Genomic DNA, 22,358 nt, shown 5'->3' with positions numbered 1-22,358 from the left:
AACCACTGACTAACGTGATTCCTGTCATCATCTGAAAAAGTGCATGTTGGCATTTCAGTCTGAAATGTGAAGTAATATATTTCCTGTTGATAATGAACTGAACCAATCAAGAACAGTATTCATTTAATTAAAATACAAATGATAAAATTGCTGATAATATGATTATCTGATTGGCTGCGTTTTAACTATAGATGAACCATTGGACTCTATTCGATACAGATCCCATATCAGTTATGTTTTAAAACAATTTTATTTTATTCCAGTCGAGTTTGATAGTTCCTTTAAAAGTTTCTATTTGTAAGCACTCACTTTACACAAATGATGGTAGTTATTTAGCACCAAATTTTAACACCCACAGCTTTCATATTCCGATAATATTCGTAAAATTCTCAGACCCGGTTTCTATAAGTCTTCAATATTTTTCGCTTTTTTCAATAAATTAATTTTCTACATTTGTGTCATTTAAGGATAATTTTCGTTGGACAGGATATTTTCTTGTATGGTATAACAAGCTTTATTTCAATCAATATTTTGGCATATAATGGAGCAAAATCGAACTAAAACAGATGTAGATAATACGTTGATTACGATTAATATCGATCTCCCTACTTATTTGTCTAAAAGATAAAGGAAATAATATTCGTGAAATTCGCAAATTCTATTTACATATATATAATAAATACATTAAATATCAATTTTGCTATGTTTGCCAATATGTCAGTTAAAGAAATATTTGCTTGCGCCTATCTTGCTGTGAAATGACAAAAATATGCATTCATGTCTAATAATACTGTTTAATCAATCTATGTATCGGCATTTCAAGGCTGAGAGCTGTCCGTGGCAAATATTAGGAAACATTTCAACCTTGATATAACATTTCTTTTCACCTGCGAAATAGGCTCGTGATTTTCACGATTTAATTTCGCATACTTATCAAGAACAATCACTTCAAGTGAACTGCATGTTTATTGCAGATTATGTATTAATGTTGTCGTTTTGTTTCGTTAAACTCATTTTAATCCTCTTAATGTGAAATAAAATATCAATTTCATTTTCCTTGATTTCTTTTACCAAGCATTTTAAATATTTGTTTGGTTTTCTCATTTTTAATCTCCCTTTTTTTTTTTTTTTTTTACCAATCGAGATTACGATCCAGATTTTATGAAAACGATAATGATTCTTAGAATCAGAGTATATCGCCACACCAGGTTTTGGGGACGCCCTGAAATCGATAAAGAATTGTGTTATTTTTTCCTTCCAACGTATTGTACCGAAATCTTTTGCGTTGTGTTATCCCCGAGCGGCTTGTTAAATCACAATTAAAGACATTTCAAAGAAAATTTATAATAAGATCTTAGTTACATTCAACCTAAACTTAGACGAAACCTCTTTCTGAATCACTTTAAACAATACAAAAACTGGCGTTTCCTATGTAAGGCGGTCTCATTTTTAATACAAAGAATGAAACAGTTCTTAGGATCTTTTCTCTCTGGTAAGAGGGTTGGGTTTCTATTGTTAAGTTTATTTTACTCTCCCAAGGGAGAGTGGGCCGTTCCCGGAGGTACTGCAATACCGGGCCAACCCGTGGCAAGAGCGGAGCAAGCCCCTGACATCTCACCTAAGTCCAAAAATCAGTTTAATATCGAAGTACCCCGGTGGGGTACGTATCAGATATTAAGCTGATAAGAACAGATACTACACTTTGATCTTAGCCAAAAGGCCGAGAAGCGATACCGACATTGTGTTCAATTTTTACTGTATACTATTGTCAAGAAATTCTAGCACCAGTCAGTAGTGATTAGAATAATAGTAAAATAAATGTCGTAGTATATAATAAGACACTCTTTAAAAATTATTTATATATATAATGACTTTAATTTAGTATAATAATATAAAATCTAGTTAATGTTAAATTAATCTATATTTCGTAATTTTCTAGATAATGCTATTAAACTTCACATTTAAGACATTTCTGTTCCTCTTCCATACTGCAGTTACTTCCCCTTCGTATGAGGCTTACCATCACTATACAATAAGATCAACGTTCAAGTATAAACTAATTTCTTTATGTTCCAAAAAATTAGATGGTAGTAAAGATTTCGATTTTTCCCCTGAATATTTTTATCAAAACAGTTGAACAATCATGGGTATACCAGTATTTACCGGGTAAATACAGCATATATCTGGATAATTAAACATTGGATACATATTCACATATAAAAAGAGGCTGATCATATGTACTCAAAATTATTAGTGCTACAATGTACGTTCGGTCCCACTTAACAACCCTGTCACAAAATAAAATAACGTTTTATTAGAAAATAATTATCACTGTCTTGTCGAAAATAATGACTCCGCTTCAAGGGAGATAATTCAACAAAAATGTACATTAATAGCACTGTGCAGATTTCATACTCGTTAATGTAAAGTATGCAATAAAACGACACCCACCAATAAAAAATAAAGTAGCAGCTTTTATATAGATCTATCATTACTTACATAGATCTATTATTACTTACACAGCATGCTATCATAAATCACAATATTGTCAGTATAAGCTCTTACATAGATCTATCATTACTTACCTAAACTGCTGTCATAAATTAAAATATTGTCAGTATCAGCTCTTACATAGATATATATTATTATAGATATATTATTACTTACACATCATGCTATCATAAATCACAATATTGTCAGTTCAGCTCTTACATAGATATATCATTAAGAGTATAGGACACTTTTGTAAATTAAAACATCACTAAAGTAGATGACATTGTGGCAAGAATGACTTGTAGCCAATATTCAAGATTTTGTTTTTAATTTGTGTTCGAGAAAAAATGTATTCAGAAAACAAATACTTGTTTATACAAAAATATTTTTGATATATAATGAATTTCTCTAATACATTTTTTCACACACAAATTTATATAGCATAGAATAATGCAAAAATTAACGTTTAACAAGCTATAAGCGAGCCAACAAAGCAATGTTTTATATATACTATATAATATATCATATTTTATATAAAGTATAAATGATATAAGACATCTTATTTTATTTAACATGGAATGATACTGTTCCTTTGTTCCTTTAAACATGATGATTGGTCTGCCATAGAGTATACACATCTTATTAATTATCATCTGTATAGAACATGTAATAGTAGATTATGCATTACCTGATTCTGATATTCATAGTCCATTTTCTTCTCTTTAAAAAAATAGAGAAAAAAATATTTCCATTCGTTTTGATTTTCAGTTCGTTTTATATCGACATCGTCACGAAACATGTTATTGCAAGCGACTGAATGTGAAATCACTAAAACAGGTATCTTTTAATAATAAAGGAACTTTTTTAACTTTATCATACAACGTGAGATATACACTGTCGTCAAATAGGTATCAAACTTTCTATTTATCATCAAACATTGCCGAAATCTAACAGAAGGCTTCAATGATTTACTGATTTAATTAATAACATTTGTAATATATTTTTCATTTGTGATAATAATCGTAGTGTATACGTCGGTTAATGTGAATCTATGTTCGCGTTATCCCCTCATCAAAATCAAATTCAAAGAAAACATTGCTCTTAATATCCTATTTGTAAGTCAGTTTTACGCGTTCATCCTAGTATGCTGATGACACTGTATTGATTCTTGATGGAACTGAAATATCTCTAAGAGAGTCAAATAAAAGAGTTGAAATAGTTAGAAAAATATACAGAAAAACTCATGTGATTTAAATAGGGAATATAATATACAGTCGGGACGTTTTGGTTAAAGAATGGAATTTGCTGTTGGCACGGAAAAATTCTGGGTAAAGATTTTTATGTTGATTTGAATCGAATTTAAAAAAAGGCATTATTACTTAAAAAAAAACTTGATGAAGATATGGAGGAAGAGAATATTTCTTGGAAAAACGAATATGATAGAATATATATCGATTTCTCAAGTTAATGATATTTTTATTACATTGCCAAATTTAGATAATGCATTTATTAAAAAACAAAACTTTGTATAGTTGACAAAATTATAAAGGATGTTATTATCAAAAAACATTGCGAGGTTGGGTTCAAAATCATTAAAGCTTACGTGAATTAGGAAGTAATTTGCAACAACAGGAGACTGGTAAGCCAGTTTGGATTCATATATTGACAGAGACCGCCTAGCAAACGGTGGATCAGAGTATAATTCCTTGTGCTATGAAAAATGTACGAATAGGCTTTTTGAAGATGTTTTTCTTGGAAAGTTCAATTCCAGCATCCCTTTTCTGAAACGCAGATTATTAATCATTATATCCTAACAAAAAAAATCTTATAAATTCGAAGTAGCTCTAAGATATAGTCCTAACTGTAATTATTGCAAAACAGAAATTAAAACAAATGAACATATGTTATGGAATTGCGAGACGAGAAAATTAAAAATTTAGAAATCTAATTGAATTCTCCTTAAATCCATTCTTTTTTTATTTAGATAAGCTTAAAAAAACATGAACTTAGGATTGCATCAGGGAGAAATTACATTAAAAAACAAATTATCAACTCAAGGCGTTAGCATTTTTATTTCATAGAATGAAACAGTTCTTAGGATGATTTTTCATCGTCTATCCGGTAAGTAAGGGTTGAGTTTCTATTGTTAAGTTTATTTTACTCTCCCAAGGGAGAGTGGGCCGTTCCCGGAGGTACTGCAATACCGGGCCAACCCGTGGCAAGAGCGGAGCAAGCCCCTGACATCTCACCTAAGTCCAAAAATCAGTTTAATATCGAAGTACCCCGGTGGGGTACGTATCAGATATTAAGCTGATAAGAACAGATACTACACTTTGATCTTAGCCAAAAGGCCGAGAAGCGATACCGAAGTCTGAGAAACATTGCATTATAAACTATAACCAAAATATTCTAGCGTAGGTACATGCTGATCAGAATAATAGAAAATACATCTTAAAATATTTGAAACAACAATCGTTTACAAATTATAATATATATAAAATAGAAATTTTATATCATTTTACATAATCTTATATAAATAAAAAATATCTTTAGGTCATAGATTTTTAAATAATACTATTTTTGATATTAATATTTTGTTTTGATTCTCTCTCGACCTACAGTTACTTCCCCTTTAAATAAGGTTTATCACCGATATACGACTATATCTACACAGAGACGTGATATATACGTTACTGGATCTACAATAAAGTATAAGCAATTTATTTCTTGATATAAATTCTGCTTCGTGATCAAGTACGGTATTCATATTTTGATATATTTTATTATTTTTCCTTGGATTTATAATTAATACATGTGAAGAGCCATAAGTACGCCAGCACTGAAACGGTAAATACGTCAGATGTAGACAATCGAACATCGGATACATATGCATATAGATTAAGAATTTATTTTACACGTGCTTCCCTTTTTCTCTCTCTTTACAATCACGTAATATAATTCAAATAAAGTTTCATCTGGAAATAGTAATTACAATATTATTTTTTAAATCCACATAAAGGGAGAAACTCGACAAACGTATAACCGACGTTCTGATAGCTTTGTACTGAACAACCTATCATTGCCATATATCGTGCCATCATAAGTCAAAATAGTAGACGATACTGTGGCGTGTTGCAATATTCGATGATTTTTAAATGTGTGCTCGAAACAAATTATATCGATAAATATATATATATTAATATAAACATAAATGATGATTTTTTTTAATACCAAAAGTGGTTAAATATAAAGATAATATCGAACACAAATATAAAAAAACACATCGAATATTTCAAACACCTGATATTCCTTACATGTAGATAAGTCAATAATGCATTGATTCATCTATTTCAGCAAAGTAATTTAGAACATCTATATGTAATAATGGTATCTTAAATTCATAATAGCGTATACTGAGATAATTCATATATCACGTATCATATAATATATGAATTATTATTAATATATTAATTTACCATTAACATATCTTAATATTTATTAAATCAGCAGTAAATAAAAAGTTTTGTTTCGTTATACCTGCCTGTTGCAGGTAAGTATAAAGGAACATTTAACTGATCATATTTCACATTTAAAAAAAAAAAAAGCAATCTCGCTTTATGGAATAAGGGAGCTAACTCTAACAATATTTTAACCAACACTGATAATCAATTTATAATGATGTCTCAGGTACTTTAATGAGTAACACAAAATCCATGCATCATTACCGATATTCTATGATGTATTTATACACAAATGTGGACTTTTACATATTAAATGAAAAAGCATTCATCATAGACTTAGAATTTCTCAATGACAAACGTAGTGTATACGTCAGTTGATGTACGTGGTACGTTTTCCCTTCTGTTAATTGGATAAACGACACAAATATTTTCAGTTTTTTTATACGTTTAGATATCCGGATTATCAAATTTTGCCTTCGCGAATCAAAAAAAGTATCCTTGCATTCAACCTAGCTTTGAAATGATTGAAATATCAATCCGGTTCTAATAATATATTGGTTTATTTACAATTATTTCCAGTAAAACACCACAGGTGCATTCCTTAAAATCAGTATAGAAGTAACGAAATATAGGTGTTCCGTCATACTTACCTGGTGCAGGGAGAACCGTGGTCAAAATGGCGGTTTCCCCAGGGTGAGGTCTGTCCATTGCACTTCGGACAGATTGACCCCTGCGATCGCCTAATGGTGAATCGGGCACGTAATTTATTAGTGTGGGGATCTGCGTTCGCGCTCATCCCCGTCAAAAAAACAAATGAAAAATAAAGAATCCCTTAATTCATATTGTTTCTGTCATTTTTATTCACAGATCAACGTATGTTATCATCTTGATCTTGTATATGCGATATATTGTTGGGTTTGACTTGTCCGTTATTGACAATACAGTGATACGTGTCTTTTTAATCACTGATATACATCCATCCAAAATCGAACTTATTGCATTTAATATATGATAATAATTATCTTGTTGTTGATGACATTTAAAATATATAACACAATAACTGTTTTTGATGATGTTTTCTTCATTTTAAATATTTTGGTGCGTAATTGGATGAACATTTATATTCCAGCTTCCCCTTTCCTGAAACGCAGAGCATTAATTGTTATATCCTGACAAAAATTGTTATTAATTCAAAGTAGCTCTAACCGATAGTCCTAACTGCCATTCTGTAAAACAGAATGTGAACAGATTAGTATATCCTATGGAATTGCGAGACGAGAAAGTTCAAAATTTAGAAATCGTATTGAACTCTCCTTAAATCCTTTCTTTCTTTTTGTTTTAGCTTAGTTAGGCATAATAAATACAGAAAAGTAGATATCGTGACAGACTTCACAATAGTTATAGAACAAGATGATCCCATAGTCAAATTTAAATTGTAGTACTGAAAAAATATAATTAAAAAGAGACAAATTATTAGCATAAGGCGTTATCGTTTTTAAAAATAAGAAATAGTTCCGAGAAAGAACCTTCTTTCATCGTCTATCCGGTAAGTAAGGGTTGAGTTTCTATTGTTAAGTTTATTTTACTCTCCCAAGGGAGAGTGGGCCGTTCCCGGAGGTACTGCAATACCGGGCCAACCCGTGGTAAGAGCGGAGCAAGCCCCTGACATCTCACCTAAGTCCAAAAATCAGTTTAATATCGAAGTACCCCGGTGGGGTACGTATCAGATATTAAGCTGATAAGAACAGATACTACACTTTGATCTTAGCCAAAAGGCCGAGAAGCGATACCGGTGTTTGAACGATATTGGAATATAAAGTATTACCAAAATATTCTAACGTGGGTAAATGCTAATCAGAATAGTAGGGAATACATTTTGTCAAATATGAAAATAAATTATAACATAGATAAAACAGCAAAATCATATTATTTTAAAAAATCTTATGTAAATAAGAAATATCTTTATATAAGAGTTTTTTTAATAATGTTATTTTTCTCAATATTTACAACCTTTTTTTATTTTCTCCCATCCTCCAGTTACTTCCCCTTGACAAAAGGTTAATACATCTATATCATTGCACTTCGGACAGATTGACCCGCATGCAATCGCCTCATGGTGACTCGGGCACGCAATTTATTAGTGTGGGGATATGCTTTCGCGCTCATCCCAGTCAAAATCAAAAGAAAATATAGTTTGTTAAAATCTTGAGCTGGTATAGTTCGGGTTTGCATTTTCGTTCATTGTTTCAGGTTTGTATTGTAAAAGAAATATCCTCATATTTTTATACAATGAAAAAAGTAAATAAACAGACTTGTAATTCACATATACATTAGAAAAGTTGGTATATATTAAATGTATACTTTATTCTGTTCATCAAAGTCAACAAATTCCATTTCAATCCCGACGAAAAAAAATATTTTCATCTATATCTAGTTATACAGAGAAACAAGGATGTATCTGGCCAAATTCAATTGAGTGAAGATCAAAATATGCTTTAGCTATTTAGAACACGAATTTTAAGTTATTACTTTAAAATACTACCCTTTTTCATCCATTTGAAATTTTAGGCAATTGCATTTTGACTTCCCGATTTACAAAAAGAATTCTTTGGCGTCTGGTTGTGAAATGACCGTTTAACAGGTTTATGGGCGCTTTTTTAAAAATAACATCGACTATACATGTAGGTTGTCAGCTCGAATCAGTAAACTGTATAATATGTAGTCATAGCTGTTTAGTATAACCCCGGCGTATTCTTTTCCATCTTCGAAGTCCATGATATAATTTAAGGTGCTTTCTGAACATTAATCGTATTTCACGCCATTGGGGGATCTCGTGTTGTTTTTCGTGTCATTTTTACTGAAAGCTTTATGAAACTCAGAAACACAAATCGAATGTGTGAAAGCGAAAAATATAACAACCCAATCATATCATATGTGGTCCTATCAATCGTCGAACCACTCTTTGACAGTAACATGTCCTTGATTTGACTTCCGGTGTGTAATTTAACGCATGCGCCTAAAAAGTAGTGAACGTGTCCAAACTTCCGAGAAGAACCGGCAGTAATCTGAAGGCGTAAAATCTCCCAAAATGCATATGTTACGACGGGACAAGAAAGAGGAAGAGGATGGTTAGTATATAAAGACATTAAGATTGTTTACCTTTTGGTGTTTTTGATAAGAATATACTCGATATCACTGGGAAGTCCTGCATTTTCAGTGGTACATCCGGACCTGGACGCAATCTTTCTAAAAAAAGTATTTACTATCACAGGAATCGAACGTTTAAATTGAAAATTAACGACTGAACTAGTGGCAATTATATGTAAAAATCGTTCCTGTTATTCAAATAATATAATAGCAATAATTCAGAGATGTGACGTCCGATGCCGTTGGCACAGTGTAGGAACCGGTCAGAAGTCTTGTCCAAGATTTGACAACCGGCTTTTGTTCATGCGTTATATCCATATTCTATCTTTTTTCTGTTGGAACAAGATACACATTGATCCAAACCCCTACAATTATGTAGCTTTTTCGAGGGTCCCTCTTTCCAGCAGTTGTGCCTTTTTGTTAGGTTAGGTGCTTTATGATCTTTCTACAGCCAATAGATCACAGAGTAGAAATATCAATATAATCTTATGACAACACATTTGTACATGAATTTGTATGAATTACTCTCACAGGACCTTTGTACTGTTATATTTCTCAGAATGAGCCATTAAAATGGAAACACAGACCCAAATAATAACTTACAGCACTGCATACTCTTTCATTATCACTGTTGATGCAACTAAAATATACCTGGAGGTCAAAGCGTTTATGTATATGCAGTGTGTATGTATTTGTCCTAAATGCATGACTGAAAGATGTCTGTCCACTTAAGATATTACAATGCTTTTTTTTTACTTGCAGGTGGGGGAAATCCTTTCCACAATATAGAAAAAAGCAGTGTGTTGCAAGAGGTATTATTATGAATACTGGGTAGTCTTTCTAACTGTCGAAACAGAGACTAGACTAGAACAACTATCAGTGTCACCCAAATTGTTGTAGAAGTGGTTAAACATGCAGTTCTTAACTATTAACTCTTAACTTGTTAAAGATTTTACATGTACCTAGTTATCAATGCATTGAGACATAATCGATTTAAAAAATAAGAATTGTTTTGCTTTGCTACCAGCATAGGATTTTATACCTTTTAAGATGTGCATTTGTAAAGTATTTAGCTGTTTCTTGCCTCGTGAAATAAGTTTCTGTTTGTTGCATTTAGTTGTAACTTTGTCTTTTACAGGCAAGGACCTTCAACGAATCACCTATAAATCCAAGAAAATGTGCTCATATCCTCACCAAGGTCTTATACCTGATCAACCAGGTAACTAGCCAAAAGATTTTTACACTCATGATCAATTTAATGCTCCCTTTAAACACTAATAATGATCTTGAACAAATGATAGTTGAATTCAGATTCAGTTGTAGGGTGATTGAGCTCATTACCATGATTAAATTGACTTTTTAACACAGTGCGATTGATGTCTACTGAGAGCTGTTTATGTGTGATGTTATCCTTAATCATGCATTAGATTCAAAACTGAAATTCTTAAATTTCTAGAGGTGTAATTTAATTTCTCATTCATAAGTGTTTCATAGAGATGCAAATGATTTAAACAACACCAAGTAACAGTATACAAAGGACATAATAATGGTGAAAAGGTTATGATTAGTTATGATAGTTTATTTATAACATTGTACCGATAATACATAACATAATCACAATGTCAGTCCTCATCCCTTGTTGAAGGAATACTCATATTTCTTTACATTGTTTTTAATATCATAGAAGTTAAGAAGTACTGCAAACAAATCTTGGGATTCCTTTTTACTTTAGGGTGAGCAGATTGGGGCAACAGAAGCTACAGAAGCATTTTTTGCCATGACGAAGCTGTTTCAGGCCAAAGATGTAAGTTTGTTTACGATGATGGACATGTTCTCTGTTATATGTTTGGATATTGATGTATTTTGGTCTTCCGGAAATTAAAGTATTGGGGTTTGGGTTAAGGAGCAAGTAGACAGCACCTCTAACCCACACTTAATTTTGGAAGACTGTTTATTGGTATAATATTAAATAAAAATACACCTTACTAGGAAGCCAGGTGTGCATGAAAAAATACACTCGCTGCATTTTACCAAGACAGCTACACAACAATCACATGGTAAATATGAAAAAGGCATTCTGGTTGACTTACCATTTTGAGACTCATGACATTCATTAATTCAGACCAAATTGAATGGTCCTGATAAGTTATAAACTTACGAGTTATTGTAAAATCAAGTTTAAAACAAAACAACTATGAATTTTGTGTTGTGAATTTTTTGTTACTATGTGTGAAATTTTGTGTCCCTACAGCCAATCCTGCGACGTCTTGTTTACCTTGGGATTAAGGAAATGTCCAAGATTGCCCAGGACGTAATCATCGTCACCAGCAGGTATACGATCATAGAAATAATACAGTAACATCAAGATGTGACATTATCAAAATCAAGATATTTTGTTTAATAGTTTTCCATCATTTGCATTTAAAATGACATTATTAATGAGTAAGCCATAAAATAAAAAAAGAACACATTTTAAGATTAAAATAAATGAATTTATTATTCTTACACATAAATCAATACATTATATTTTTATGCTGTCTGAAGGGAGAGCTTATAGTTGCCACTTTGTCGGCCCATCCGAAATAACTTTTTGTTCGGAGCGTAACAAAAAACTATAAGAGGTATCAACATAAAACTGCATTGGTAGATTGATCTCAACATAGAGAAATGCATTGCACGTCAATCATAACTCTCTTATTGCCTTATGTTTTTTTTCATACTTAAATTTTGTCCCATTCTGGGAGAATAATCTGCCTCTGAAGGCCCTTGTTTTCTTAGAGCAAATATTCCAATCAAGTTAAAATAAATCCAATATTTATGTTAACAGTTTGATGAAGGACATGACAGGAAGAGAAGACCAGTTCAGAGGCCCAGCCATCCGTGCCCTTTGTTCCATCACAGATGTAAATAATACATATTTATTATGATATTTATCAAGTAAATGTAACCCTGGTAAAATACTAGCCGCAACATACCACTCGGCTAGAGAGAACTTCTCTTTAGCTCGATTGGTTGAGCGTCAGACTAGTAAGCCAGGGGTCCCGAGTTCGATTCCTAGCGGAGGCATTGAGATGACAAATGACCTCTGTTACATAAAAATGTCCTAAGATCTTTATTGTTTTTTAATGTTAATTAGAATTTAGAATTTCCTGTTGAAATGAACCTGATTTTGGTGGAATAGTCCATAATTGAAGATTTATTGGAAAGTTCATGTTAACAATAGTGAATTTTTATACATTTCAAATGTTTTGTTTTATAGACGACAATGTTGCAGAGTATTGAGCGTTACATGAAACAAGCTATCGTGGACAAAGTCACATCTGTGTCCAGTGCAGCCCTAGTCTCCTCACTGGTCAGTACACGATTCTAAAGCTTTAGAGATTTCCTTGGCCTTAAAGATTATGAGCAAAGACAGATTTCAATATCACTTATTAGACCTATTAATTAAACACATTTGTCTCCAGGACACCTATATATACACATACACCATTTTATAAGAAGAGGGGGCATAGAGTGTTATCCTTGCCCATCAGTCCTGTCATATTTATATATATATATATATATATATATATATATATATATATATATGCAACCACCAGTACCTAGTCATATTGCTGAATGTTCTATTTGGATTCAAGTTAAAATTGTGTATCAGATATCAAGTGTTTTCCCTCTTAATACAGTTTTTTTAAGCAGACCCAACTCATGTTTTTCTATTAAAGGTCAGGGAGTGCTTGTTAAGTTAATTCAGTAAGTTTAATCTGTCCTTTCTACATTCTAACATATGAATTGATATTTCAGCAGTTTTGATGACTTAAATATTAACAGTAAAGGGCTTATTGCTATAAAAGGTGTGTTGCTTATTTGTAGGATGATAGAAATTATATACCTATTGATAAATCTATTATCTAGAAAAAGCATGTTTAAACATCTGATGTCATATCCATTCTTCAGTAGAATTTTACTGTGACCTTCTGATTTCAATCTTACAGCATTTGAGTAAATGTAGCCAGGATGTGACTAAGCGTTGGGTGAATGAGGCACAGGAAGCCGTGTCAAGTGACAATATTATGGTCCAGGTAAGTTAGTTGTGGTCCAGTAGTCAATTTACTATTTAATTAGTTAGCAGGTGTGGGTAACAAGCTAGTTTAGGAAGTTTTTCACTATTGTGCATGTATATCTGACTGATTTTTAGAACTGATATATACAATGGATTGTCAGTTGTTTTGAAATGGCTTTGAGCTCAAAAGAAGAATTGCTATAATTTTAGTCAAATTCAGACATCATGACAAGTTACTAAAGGTCTTTAATTTTGATAATGATTAATTCTATATCTTGTCCTTCTATTCTGTTGCTCTGTACAGTACCATGCCCTAGGACTGCTGTATCACATCAGGAAATATGACAGACTGGCTGTCACCAAACTAGTGACAAAGTTTTCCAAGCACTCCCTCAAGTCTCCCTACGCCTACTGTCTACTGGTAAGTCATTGTGTCACTGATGTGTTTTAGAAATCTAAAAAGCTATCTCCTGAAATCTCTGAACCAGGACTATTCAGTCCTTTCTGTCAGAGGAATGATGGAATATTCTTTCTCTTATAATGACGCTGCATCAATCAGCAGAGGTTTCATGATTGAAAACATTTTACAGTTCAGGTCATATTTATATATCTTTAATATCTGCAAAGAAACTGATAGTCTATATTTTAAACTTTGTGGTCACAATTTTTTTACTATTGTCTTGCAGATCAGAATCGCAAGTAAACTTATGGAAGAGGAAGGAGTTGGGTAAGGAAAATGATCTGTAATGTCTATATTAAACTTTGGTGTCATAAATTGACAATAAGACATTTGATGTGAATTTAAAAAGTTAAGTACAAGGAGGACTTATCTGAAAGTTACTTTGATGATAATGAACCATGATGTCTTTTAAAATGGAATTTGAAAAACAAACCTGCATGTACTTCACCAGACATGGCTTTTTGTTTACTTTTCCAGAACTGACAGCCCCATGTTTGACTTCATTGAAAACTGCCTGCGCCACAAGAGTGAGATTGTCATTTACGAGGCAGCCCATGCCATAGTGAATTTAAAGAACACATCTGCCAAAGAGCTGGCCTCTGCAGTACCTGTTCTCCAGCTCTTCTGTAGCTCAGCCAAGCCCACACTTCGGTTTGCAGCCATCAGGACTCTCAACAAGGTAAGCCTCACATTTAGAAACGAGAAAAAATTACAATAGATTTAACTGATGTCACAAACTATAGTCATTGAAGTTTGAACTTTCCGTTAGGTGCATTGCATGACTTTATGGAAGAAGGTTGTTGTCGCATAGAATCGGATAGGAAAACATTTTAGAACGGACATGTGATCACTTATTATAGAATAGAAGACTTCACTCTGTCTGTCTGACAATTAATTGACAACTTAGCTTGTGATATTAACCATTTGTGTTTACAGGTTGCCATGAAACATCCAGCTGCAGTGACAGCCTGTAACTTAGAACTGGAGAATCTGATCACTGATTCTAACCGAAGTATTGCTACACTGGCCATTACTACTCTGCTGAAGGTATCTTATTGAATTTACACTAGTTTATACAATGTAGTGTTAATTACCAACACAATGTAATGAATATCATAATCCCAAAGGTGAGAGTATGTTTCGTTCTTATGGAGGGAATATATTTTGATAGCAAACAATTTAGTAATAAGTTTGTGATCAAGAATCATGCTAGTCAAGAATTTCATTAAGAAGATTCATCAATGTATCAATTTCCAATAACTTTGTTCTTAACACTCAGATTTTGTCGTAGTATACAAGTTGTTACATCAATACATTGATTTTGTGTATAAGATATATGACTGGTTGTTTTCACTGTGTGTTGTTTGTGTAACAGACAGGAAGCGAAAGCAGTATTGACAGACTGATGAAACAGATTTCCAGCTTCATGAATGAAATCTCGGATGAATTCAAAATCGTCGTCATTCAGGCTATACAGTAAGGCCGTCTTTATATTCTATATAGACTAATAGGGTATTGTTGGTGGTATTTTCCATGGAGGCAAGATTCTTCAGTCTTAATGTTAAAACAGTTCCAGCGGAAACATTTTTACATGCTTTTTAAATATAAGTGCTATATACAGAATCAATCCTTGTTGCAGGGGACTGTGTTTTCAGAATATTTCATAAAACATATATTTATTTTACACTATTAAGGTCACTATGCCAGAAGTTTCCAAGAAAACATCCTGTTTTGATGAATTTCCTGTCCTCTGTCTTGAGGGATGAGGTAATAAATCGGTTTTGATTAATTTCAATTATCTTCCTTTAAACTTTTAATTTCTTTACTCAGCATGTCATGCAATGGTAATTCATTTAAACTGATAGATGATTTAATTACTACATCTCTAGATAATCCCACGGGGTATTTCAGTTAATGTGTATAATTTGTAATCATGAGGATTTAGTAACAACAGTTAAGGGTGGTTTTGAGTTTAAATTTACTTATATTGACTTATATCACTGTGTGATGCTTTGTTTACCAGGGTGGTTTTGAGTATAAGAAAGCAATCGTAGACAGTATTATAACTATCATAGAGGACAACCCAGAAGCCAAAGAAGCAGGTGAGTTTCACATTTCTCATTACATTCGGAAATTGTTTGTACAGTTGAAATGTTTTGACATAGAATACATTTTTTTAATTTTCTTATCATTATTTACTATGGAGACATCTAGTATTTTTTAAGATATTGAAAATTAAAGAATTTTGAAAATATATACATTTATCTGTACCTCCATAGTTATGAAGGAAGGACCAGTGCTTTTAAAAATTTCATAGGAAAATTAAACCAATTTATTATTAGTTTAGCTTTAGGGAGTTCCCTATAGTGATAGTTGAGGATATATACTTTCCATTTTTGACAGGACTTGCCCACCTGTGTGAATTCATTGAGGATTGTGAGCATACTGTTCTGGCCACAAAGATCCTACATCTTCTTGGTCGGGAGGGGCCACGTACTCCAACCCCCTCCAAGTACATTCGTTTCATCTACAACAGAGTCATCCTTGAGAATGCTGCTGTACGAGCAGGTGAGTTTCCATTTTGCTTACAGTGGATGACTGTCAGTCGTTCTGTTTACATTATTTGAAAAGTATTTTAAATATTTTAAAATTTATCCATTTGAGGAGGTAAAAACAACAGAAAGACAGAATTATTAAGCATTATTGACATGGATCTCCCACAAGTGGTGTGCATTGCAATGTTCATTTTAATATTTTCCCATCCTTTACATTTGAATCAGACAAGATATGGTACTGAAATTTGGAACTGCATTTTAATCAGGTTTCTGATGCCTTCAAGTGAAGATAGCTGTAACTGAAATTATGATTTCTTTATTAGACCAAAATTAAAAAGCAGTTTACCTAACTATAGGTCAAGTTCACTAGAACTGATATCAAGGTAATGTTTTAAATCTTTCAAAAGTAAATAATGAATCAACATTTGACCAAGGGTAAATTTTTAAGGCTGAAACATCACAGTCGACTCGTTTTTCAACCGGTAAATATTTTGTAATAACCAGCTATTGAGTTCTATGTGAACAAGATTGGACATGATTTTATGAATCACAAATTTTTAGCTTTGTTGAACTCATTTCTGAAGAACATCATGCGATATCAAGAGGTAAGTTGGCTGACAGTAAGACATGTATAAATATTTGTCATGATTTTGATGTTTCCAGCCACTGTGACAGCTCTGGCTAAGTTTGGCGCACACTGTGAGGAGCTTTTGCCTAGCTGTATAGTCCTTCTGGAGAGGTAATACAATTTTTCTTCATAATAAAAGTATTAACTATTGTAAACACAATATTTGTTACTGATTTACATATAAATCAGTTGGTCTTATAATTGAATTCAGAATATCAGTGATTAATCTTGCCTTGTAGCTGATGTCCATGGCTGCAAAGCAGGAGCCTTTTGCGCCAAAAAATAGTGCAGTCTAAACAAGAAATATTATCTTTATTTTTAAATCTAACATTATATAATGGGTCTTTTGTATTTTGCAGGTGTTTGTTAGACACAGATGATGAAGTGAGAGACCGAGCTACATTTTATGTACATACTCTCAAGCAGCAGCAGAAATCACTCAAGTCTACCTACATCCTCAACGGTAAGTATAAATATATAATACAGAGTTATTATGCATTAAAGAAATCTGTCTGATATGTTTAAGTTGGTGATTATTTGAAAACATATTGCTAAAGGAAAAGGTGACATTTTGGCCTTACACAATCCATGAGAAGACAGGAAACATGTAAACTGTACAGTCACTAATTATTTTATTGGAAATGAAAAAAACTGAGATTGTAAAAGTTCATCTCTTTATATGGAAAAAAAGGCTTGCAAATTGATGTAAGAAAAGGCAACCTCCGAAATCACTGAACATGGAATTATATTACAGGCCTACAGGTTTCTGTGGTGGGACTAGAGAGAGCTTTACACCACTACACAATGGAGCCATCCGAGACTCCTTTTGATGTCAAGTCTGTCCCACTAGAGACTGCACCCCTTCCAGACAGTAAACAAGGTAGCTACAACACCAGGACAATCACCCCTGTTCTAGGGCTATCCATGATTGTGTAAATTGTTTCTGCTGAACATGAAACTTCATAAAGTTTGCTGTAGTAGATTGATCACAGAGTATTCTTGTTGATTAATGTGATATAGTTGTAGGTTATTTTTTACTATAAAATAACATAGCTTTGTTTTATGTTCAAAGTTTTAGTGTTGCAATCTTTCTGAAGACTTTGTGGTAATATAGAATCAAATCTTGAAACTTAAAGTATTCAAATATATCATTTGATCACAAGTTAAATGAAGAAACCTATATTAAACTCCATGATCCACAAATTAGAATTTATGATTATGAACTTGGAGTCATTTTGTTAATGGTTTATAGAAGTATAGGTAAAACTGATCAACTTTAACTCGTCAGAAACCAGATTTAAATAATCATTCAGACTATTATGTAACAATTGTTTCAATTTAACAACGTCCACCAAATCTGCATTTTTAAATCTCTATTTATGAGTTAATAGTAAGTTGCAATGTAAAGTCTGTCAATATGAGAGGTCTTGGCAATATATAATTTATTCAATTATTTCTATTTTATTTTGTTCAGTACGGGAACCTGGAGAGGTCGGGGCACCAAAGGCAGAAAAGGTGGCAGCTTCCAGACAGGATATATATGCAGAACAGCTGTCTGCTATTCCAGAGTTTGCTAACCTTGGTAACCTGTTCAAGTCATCATCGCTACCTGTACAGCTGACAGAATCAGAGACTGAGTATGTTGTGCAGTGTGTTAAACATACATATAGTCACTACATGGTGTTTCAGGTGAGACAGAACTCTTGTGTTTCAAGTGATCATGAAATGTAGTTCTAAGTTTAGCTTTTGTGCCTTTTCAGTTGTGTTCAGATTTCAACACATTTACCAAGTTTTAGTAAAAATCTGTTTTAATCTATATTAGATTTAATGTAATTAGAAGATTTGCCTCAGATTCTGTTTACATCTTTAACAGTATGTACCCTGAAAAAATTGTCCCAGACTGTTTTAGATTTTAAATTCTACTTTTACATTCTAGTTTGACTGCAGCAACACCCTGAATGACCAAGTTCTAGAAAATGTCACGGTACAGGTGGAGCCAGCAGATGGGTTTGAGGTGCTCAAGTTTGTGCCCTGTGCTAGTTTACCTTACAATAAACCTGGCACAACCTACACACTAGTTCATCTACCAGAGGATCCAACTTTAGGTATCTCACATTGCTGGGCTGTGCAAATATCTTGAAAAGTTTCGTTAAGATACTCAGTTGTTTTATAATCAGGCGCACTCTAAAGGAGTTGTGAACAACATTGTATAAAACTGTGGGACACAATAAAAGAAGATTGTATAATAATAAAATACTAAACAACAGGGTTTTACAATATACTATCCTTACTGATTGATATTTTTTCACTATCTGAAATTTTGTACACAAGTTTAAATGGCTTTGTGAATTCTATTTTCTCTCCTGAATCAATACTGGTGTCCCAATTAGAAACTTAGACAGATCCTTACAGTGCAGTGTTTATACATCTGACCACAGTATGTCAGTTAAGTATTCAATATGATGAGAGTTCAGATAAGTTTTGCACAACAACCATACTGCTGTTAAGCAGTTGATCAGTGGTAAGAATGGTTCCGGGTGATTGATTTCATTCACTTCTATTTATAGTACATTCACCAGTATCGTCACCATACAATCTTTTTAAAAAAAGATAAACATCAGCAAAATTAAACTGGTTATGAGGTTTAAAATACATAAGAAGATCAATCTCCAATTAAGTTTATTTATCTGATCAACACTTATGATCTAATTTTGAAAACTATTATGAAACTATGTGTTAATGTTTGATATTTGCTATGTTAAATCTCTCACTGTTGCTCTAACTGTCTTTTATCTTTACAGTAACAGGAACATTCAGCTGCACAATGAAATTTATAGTAAAGGATTGTGATCCCAACACAGGTGAACCAGATGATGAAGGATATGAGGATGAATATGTGGTATGTAGTTTGTCAAGTGTGAATATTTTTCCTTTTTTTTTACATTGAAATTTGTAAAGATAAAAGATCATTCAATGGTACTATTAAGGATTTTGCGACTATTAATTTAAAATCCCTGAGGGAAATGTTGACACCATTTTGATACTATATACTGACTATCCGTGGCGAATATTACCAGCTATACAATTCAAGAACTATTCAATGCTGTTTTCATGGAAGAGTGAATATTTCTTTGCTTTCCTTATTATGCTTAGGCCTTTTCATTGTCCATGCCTAAAGTTTTACTCTTGTCCATCATTCGGTCATGATTTTGTTTCTACTGTCTACTCTATAACAGATACAGATATCTTACTGAATTGTGTATAACTGTGTTTAACCAGGACTAATTTTGATCTGGTTGTAGTCAGCTTTTAGAGTAATGGCCATTTGAATTTGAATTTCACAAACATTGAAGAGACTTTCCAAACTACCATTAGAATTTTTTAAAAAAAATTCTTTAAATTGAGAACCTTTTCCATTGATTCTGCATCAAAAACAATCATGCTAACAAGTTCCAAATTACTCCTTGGTTGTGGATTATATTTGTTTCAATATAATGCATGCTATTTTTACTTTCTGTGTGCAGTTAGAGGATGTGGAGGTATCTGTTGCTGACCATGTTCAGCGTGTTATGAAACCAAACTTTGGAGCATCATGGGATGAAGTAGGACCAGAGAATGAACTGGAAGACACATATGCCCTGTCTACCATGAAGACACTTGAAGGTGAGATTACATACATATCTTTAGAAAATACATACAAAAGTGTAGTGTGTTGGTATGGGTTCATATTCAAACAATGTAGAATTATAATATTTCTAATTTACTATACACACATGCAGTATTTGAAATTTAATCAATGACCTGGTTTCTGTTAATCTTGATTGTAAAACTACCATTTTAGGCTTTGAAAAGTGAATTGCAATTGAAATGGGTTTTGACAATATTTTATTATATTTATACAGAGGCTGTACAGAATATTATCAAGTTTATGGGTATGCAGCCCTGCGAACGTTCAGACAAAGTACCAGAGGGCAAGTCTTCACATACTCTGTACTTGGCAGGAGTGTACAGAGGAGGTCATGATGCCCTGGTTAGGGCAAAGCTTGCGCTTTCTGATGCAGGCGTCACCATGCAGCTGACTGTCCGTTCAACTGACCCAGATGTGTCGGAGGTCATGGCCACTGCCATAGGTTAAATGGACCTTTGGGTCAATGTTTTTCTGCCATCATGTACCATGTACAGGGTTTCAGGAACCATTTAGGTTGTTACAGCTCTCACTGATTCTGATGGACAGATTAGGGGATATTCTATATTGATACTTATCATAACAAGTGATATCACAGCAAAGCAATTTACTGGTGGTGAAAATTCTTATATAAATGTTTTTCTTTCTTTTTTTAACGATCTATCGTGTATTCAGGTTTAATTTGTTATAGAATATTTTTGGAGTTTCAACATATAAATCTGGGTTATATGATGTGAAATTCATATTGAATTTTATTAAATACATTTGGCCTCCTCTGGAATTAACTTCACTCAAATTCTGCCTGTTTTAAGAAAGATTGAAGAGATATTAAGAAAATGTGTACCAGGTATTTAAAGTGTTACTATTATTTATTCACAGAGAAGCAATTCAGTTTACTGCTTCTTACTGAAAAATGCAACATTACTGTTAAAAATTAAGTTATGATATTATAACTTTGATGATGTTTGTCATTTGTTTAAATCATGCTATGGTAATGCTAATAAAAGATATCAGCACAAAAAAATGTTGGTTTTGTATGTAGGCCTGTCTTACTTTGTCTACACTGCCCAATTTCATCTTCAACTTATTATACAGCCCACATGTATCTGTCCATGAGCTATTACAAAGAGTCCACAACTGTTCTGAGCATACAGATGTGTCAAAGGTTTGCACCAAATATAAGACTTTTCTGTCTGAGGTAACCTTGGTTAAGGTTGAATTGGAATTAACTTTTATGCATGTTTATAAAGTGTCCCTGTTTGGGTACTTAACCAGTTTGGGTCCTATTTCCATGGATATATGTGTGGCCACAGACCTTAGAGATATAGGCCATGCGAAGTACAGGTGTAGGTGGATCAACCGCTGAACAATGAACAAGAAGACAGAGCCTGCACACTCTGATTCATAGCAGATTCACAATGCAATAAAAAAATTTGATCTGACAACAAATATTTGTATAAATTCAATATTCATATGGCATGACATGACTTAATCCCCCTGTCCCTCTTACCAAAGAACTACTGTCCAGTGCTAAAGCAGCCAGAAAACGTGAGGCTTTGGAGGAAGAATTAAGCAATCTCAACAGGACCAGGAGTCGCTCAGTTTGAAATCAGCAGATACATTTTCTCAAAGAGCTGAGGTAGAAGGCAATCTCGCTCACTTGTCTCATTCTAAATCCCTTCGCAGGAGTGCAAAGGAAAAGGTTGAACAGTGCAAAAACTTCATTGATTGAAAGCACCGTGAGTGCTCTTAAAGATTTGGTAAACAGTTGGATATGAATGATGGCCCTAAGACACCTCTGACAAAACTAACCTTTAGCAAAACATCTGAAATCAGTATACATATTGTTATGTTTTCCGCGTTTGTCAT

General features: G+C 32.9%; 1 protein-coding gene and 4 non-coding genes across 5 annotated transcripts; 2 read left to right on the top strand and 3 right to left on the bottom strand.

The window, feature by feature from the left end:
- Nucleotides 1–1,539: 1,539 nt before the first annotated feature.
- LOC132558479 (U2 spliceosomal RNA) lies at nucleotides 1,540–1,732 on the bottom strand. Its single transcript, XR_009554552.1, has one exon. It is a non-coding gene; the product is annotated as a U2 spliceosomal RNA (small nuclear RNA).
- A 2,931-nt stretch (nucleotides 1,733–4,663) lies between these two features.
- On the bottom strand, nucleotides 4,664–4,856 carry LOC132558478 (U2 spliceosomal RNA). Its single transcript, XR_009554551.1, has one exon. It is a non-coding gene; the product is annotated as a U2 spliceosomal RNA (small nuclear RNA).
- Nucleotides 4,857–6,596: 1,740 nt separating this feature from the next.
- Nucleotides 6,597–6,755, top strand: LOC132558470 (U1 spliceosomal RNA). Its single transcript, XR_009554548.1, has one exon. It is a non-coding gene; the product is annotated as a U1 spliceosomal RNA (small nuclear RNA).
- A 794-nt stretch (nucleotides 6,756–7,549) lies between these two features.
- Nucleotides 7,550–7,742, bottom strand: LOC132558477 (U2 spliceosomal RNA). Its single transcript, XR_009554550.1, has one exon. It is a non-coding gene; the product is annotated as a U2 spliceosomal RNA (small nuclear RNA).
- A 1,251-nt stretch (nucleotides 7,743–8,993) lies between these two features.
- LOC132558409 (coatomer subunit gamma-2-like) lies at nucleotides 8,994–21,501 on the top strand. The gene is made up of 24 exons (XM_060222965.1): nucleotides 8,994–9,082; nucleotides 9,864–9,913; nucleotides 10,240–10,320; nucleotides 10,834–10,905; nucleotides 11,353–11,432; nucleotides 11,929–12,004; nucleotides 12,361–12,453; nucleotides 13,094–13,180; nucleotides 13,466–13,582; nucleotides 13,848–13,888; nucleotides 14,099–14,300; nucleotides 14,558–14,668; nucleotides 14,997–15,097; nucleotides 15,316–15,388; nucleotides 15,645–15,723; nucleotides 16,025–16,189; nucleotides 16,840–16,915; nucleotides 17,164–17,267; nucleotides 17,559–17,684; nucleotides 18,279–18,493; nucleotides 18,741–18,909; nucleotides 19,606–19,703; nucleotides 20,329–20,467; nucleotides 20,707–21,501. Exons 1-24 carry the CDS (start codon nucleotides 9,043–9,045, stop codon nucleotides 20,937–20,939), a joined length of 2,628 nt encoding a protein of 875 aa, XP_060078948.1. The 5' UTR covers nucleotides 8,994–9,042; the 3' UTR covers nucleotides 20,940–21,501.
- Nucleotides 21,502–22,358: the final 857 nt, after the last annotated feature.

This window comes from Ylistrum balloti, unplaced genomic scaffold (assembly GCF_031769215.1).
Source record: "Ylistrum balloti isolate Yb309-2 unplaced genomic scaffold, AGI_CSIRO_Ybal_v1 Utg370790, whole genome shotgun sequence".
NCBI classification, from domain to species: Eukaryota; Metazoa; Mollusca; class Bivalvia; order Pectinida; family Pectinidae; genus Ylistrum; species Ylistrum balloti.
The sequence above is the reverse complement of the archived record's forward strand: the minus strand, read 5'-3'. Positions and strand labels throughout refer to the sequence as shown.

Excerpts from the sequence above, each read along its gene's own strand:
- LOC132558409 (XM_060222965.1), top strand. The coding sequence starts at position 9,043 with ATGCATATGTTACGACGGGACAAGAAAGAGGAAGAGGATG. Across the intron at positions 12,454-13,093 it reads CAGCCCTAGTCTCCTCACTG|CATTTGAGTAAATGTAGCCA; the intron begins GTCAGTACACGA and ends TCAATCTTACAG. Across the intron at positions 13,181-13,465 it reads GTGACAATATTATGGTCCAG|TACCATGCCCTAGGACTGCT; the intron begins GTAAGTTAGTTG and ends TGCTCTGTACAG.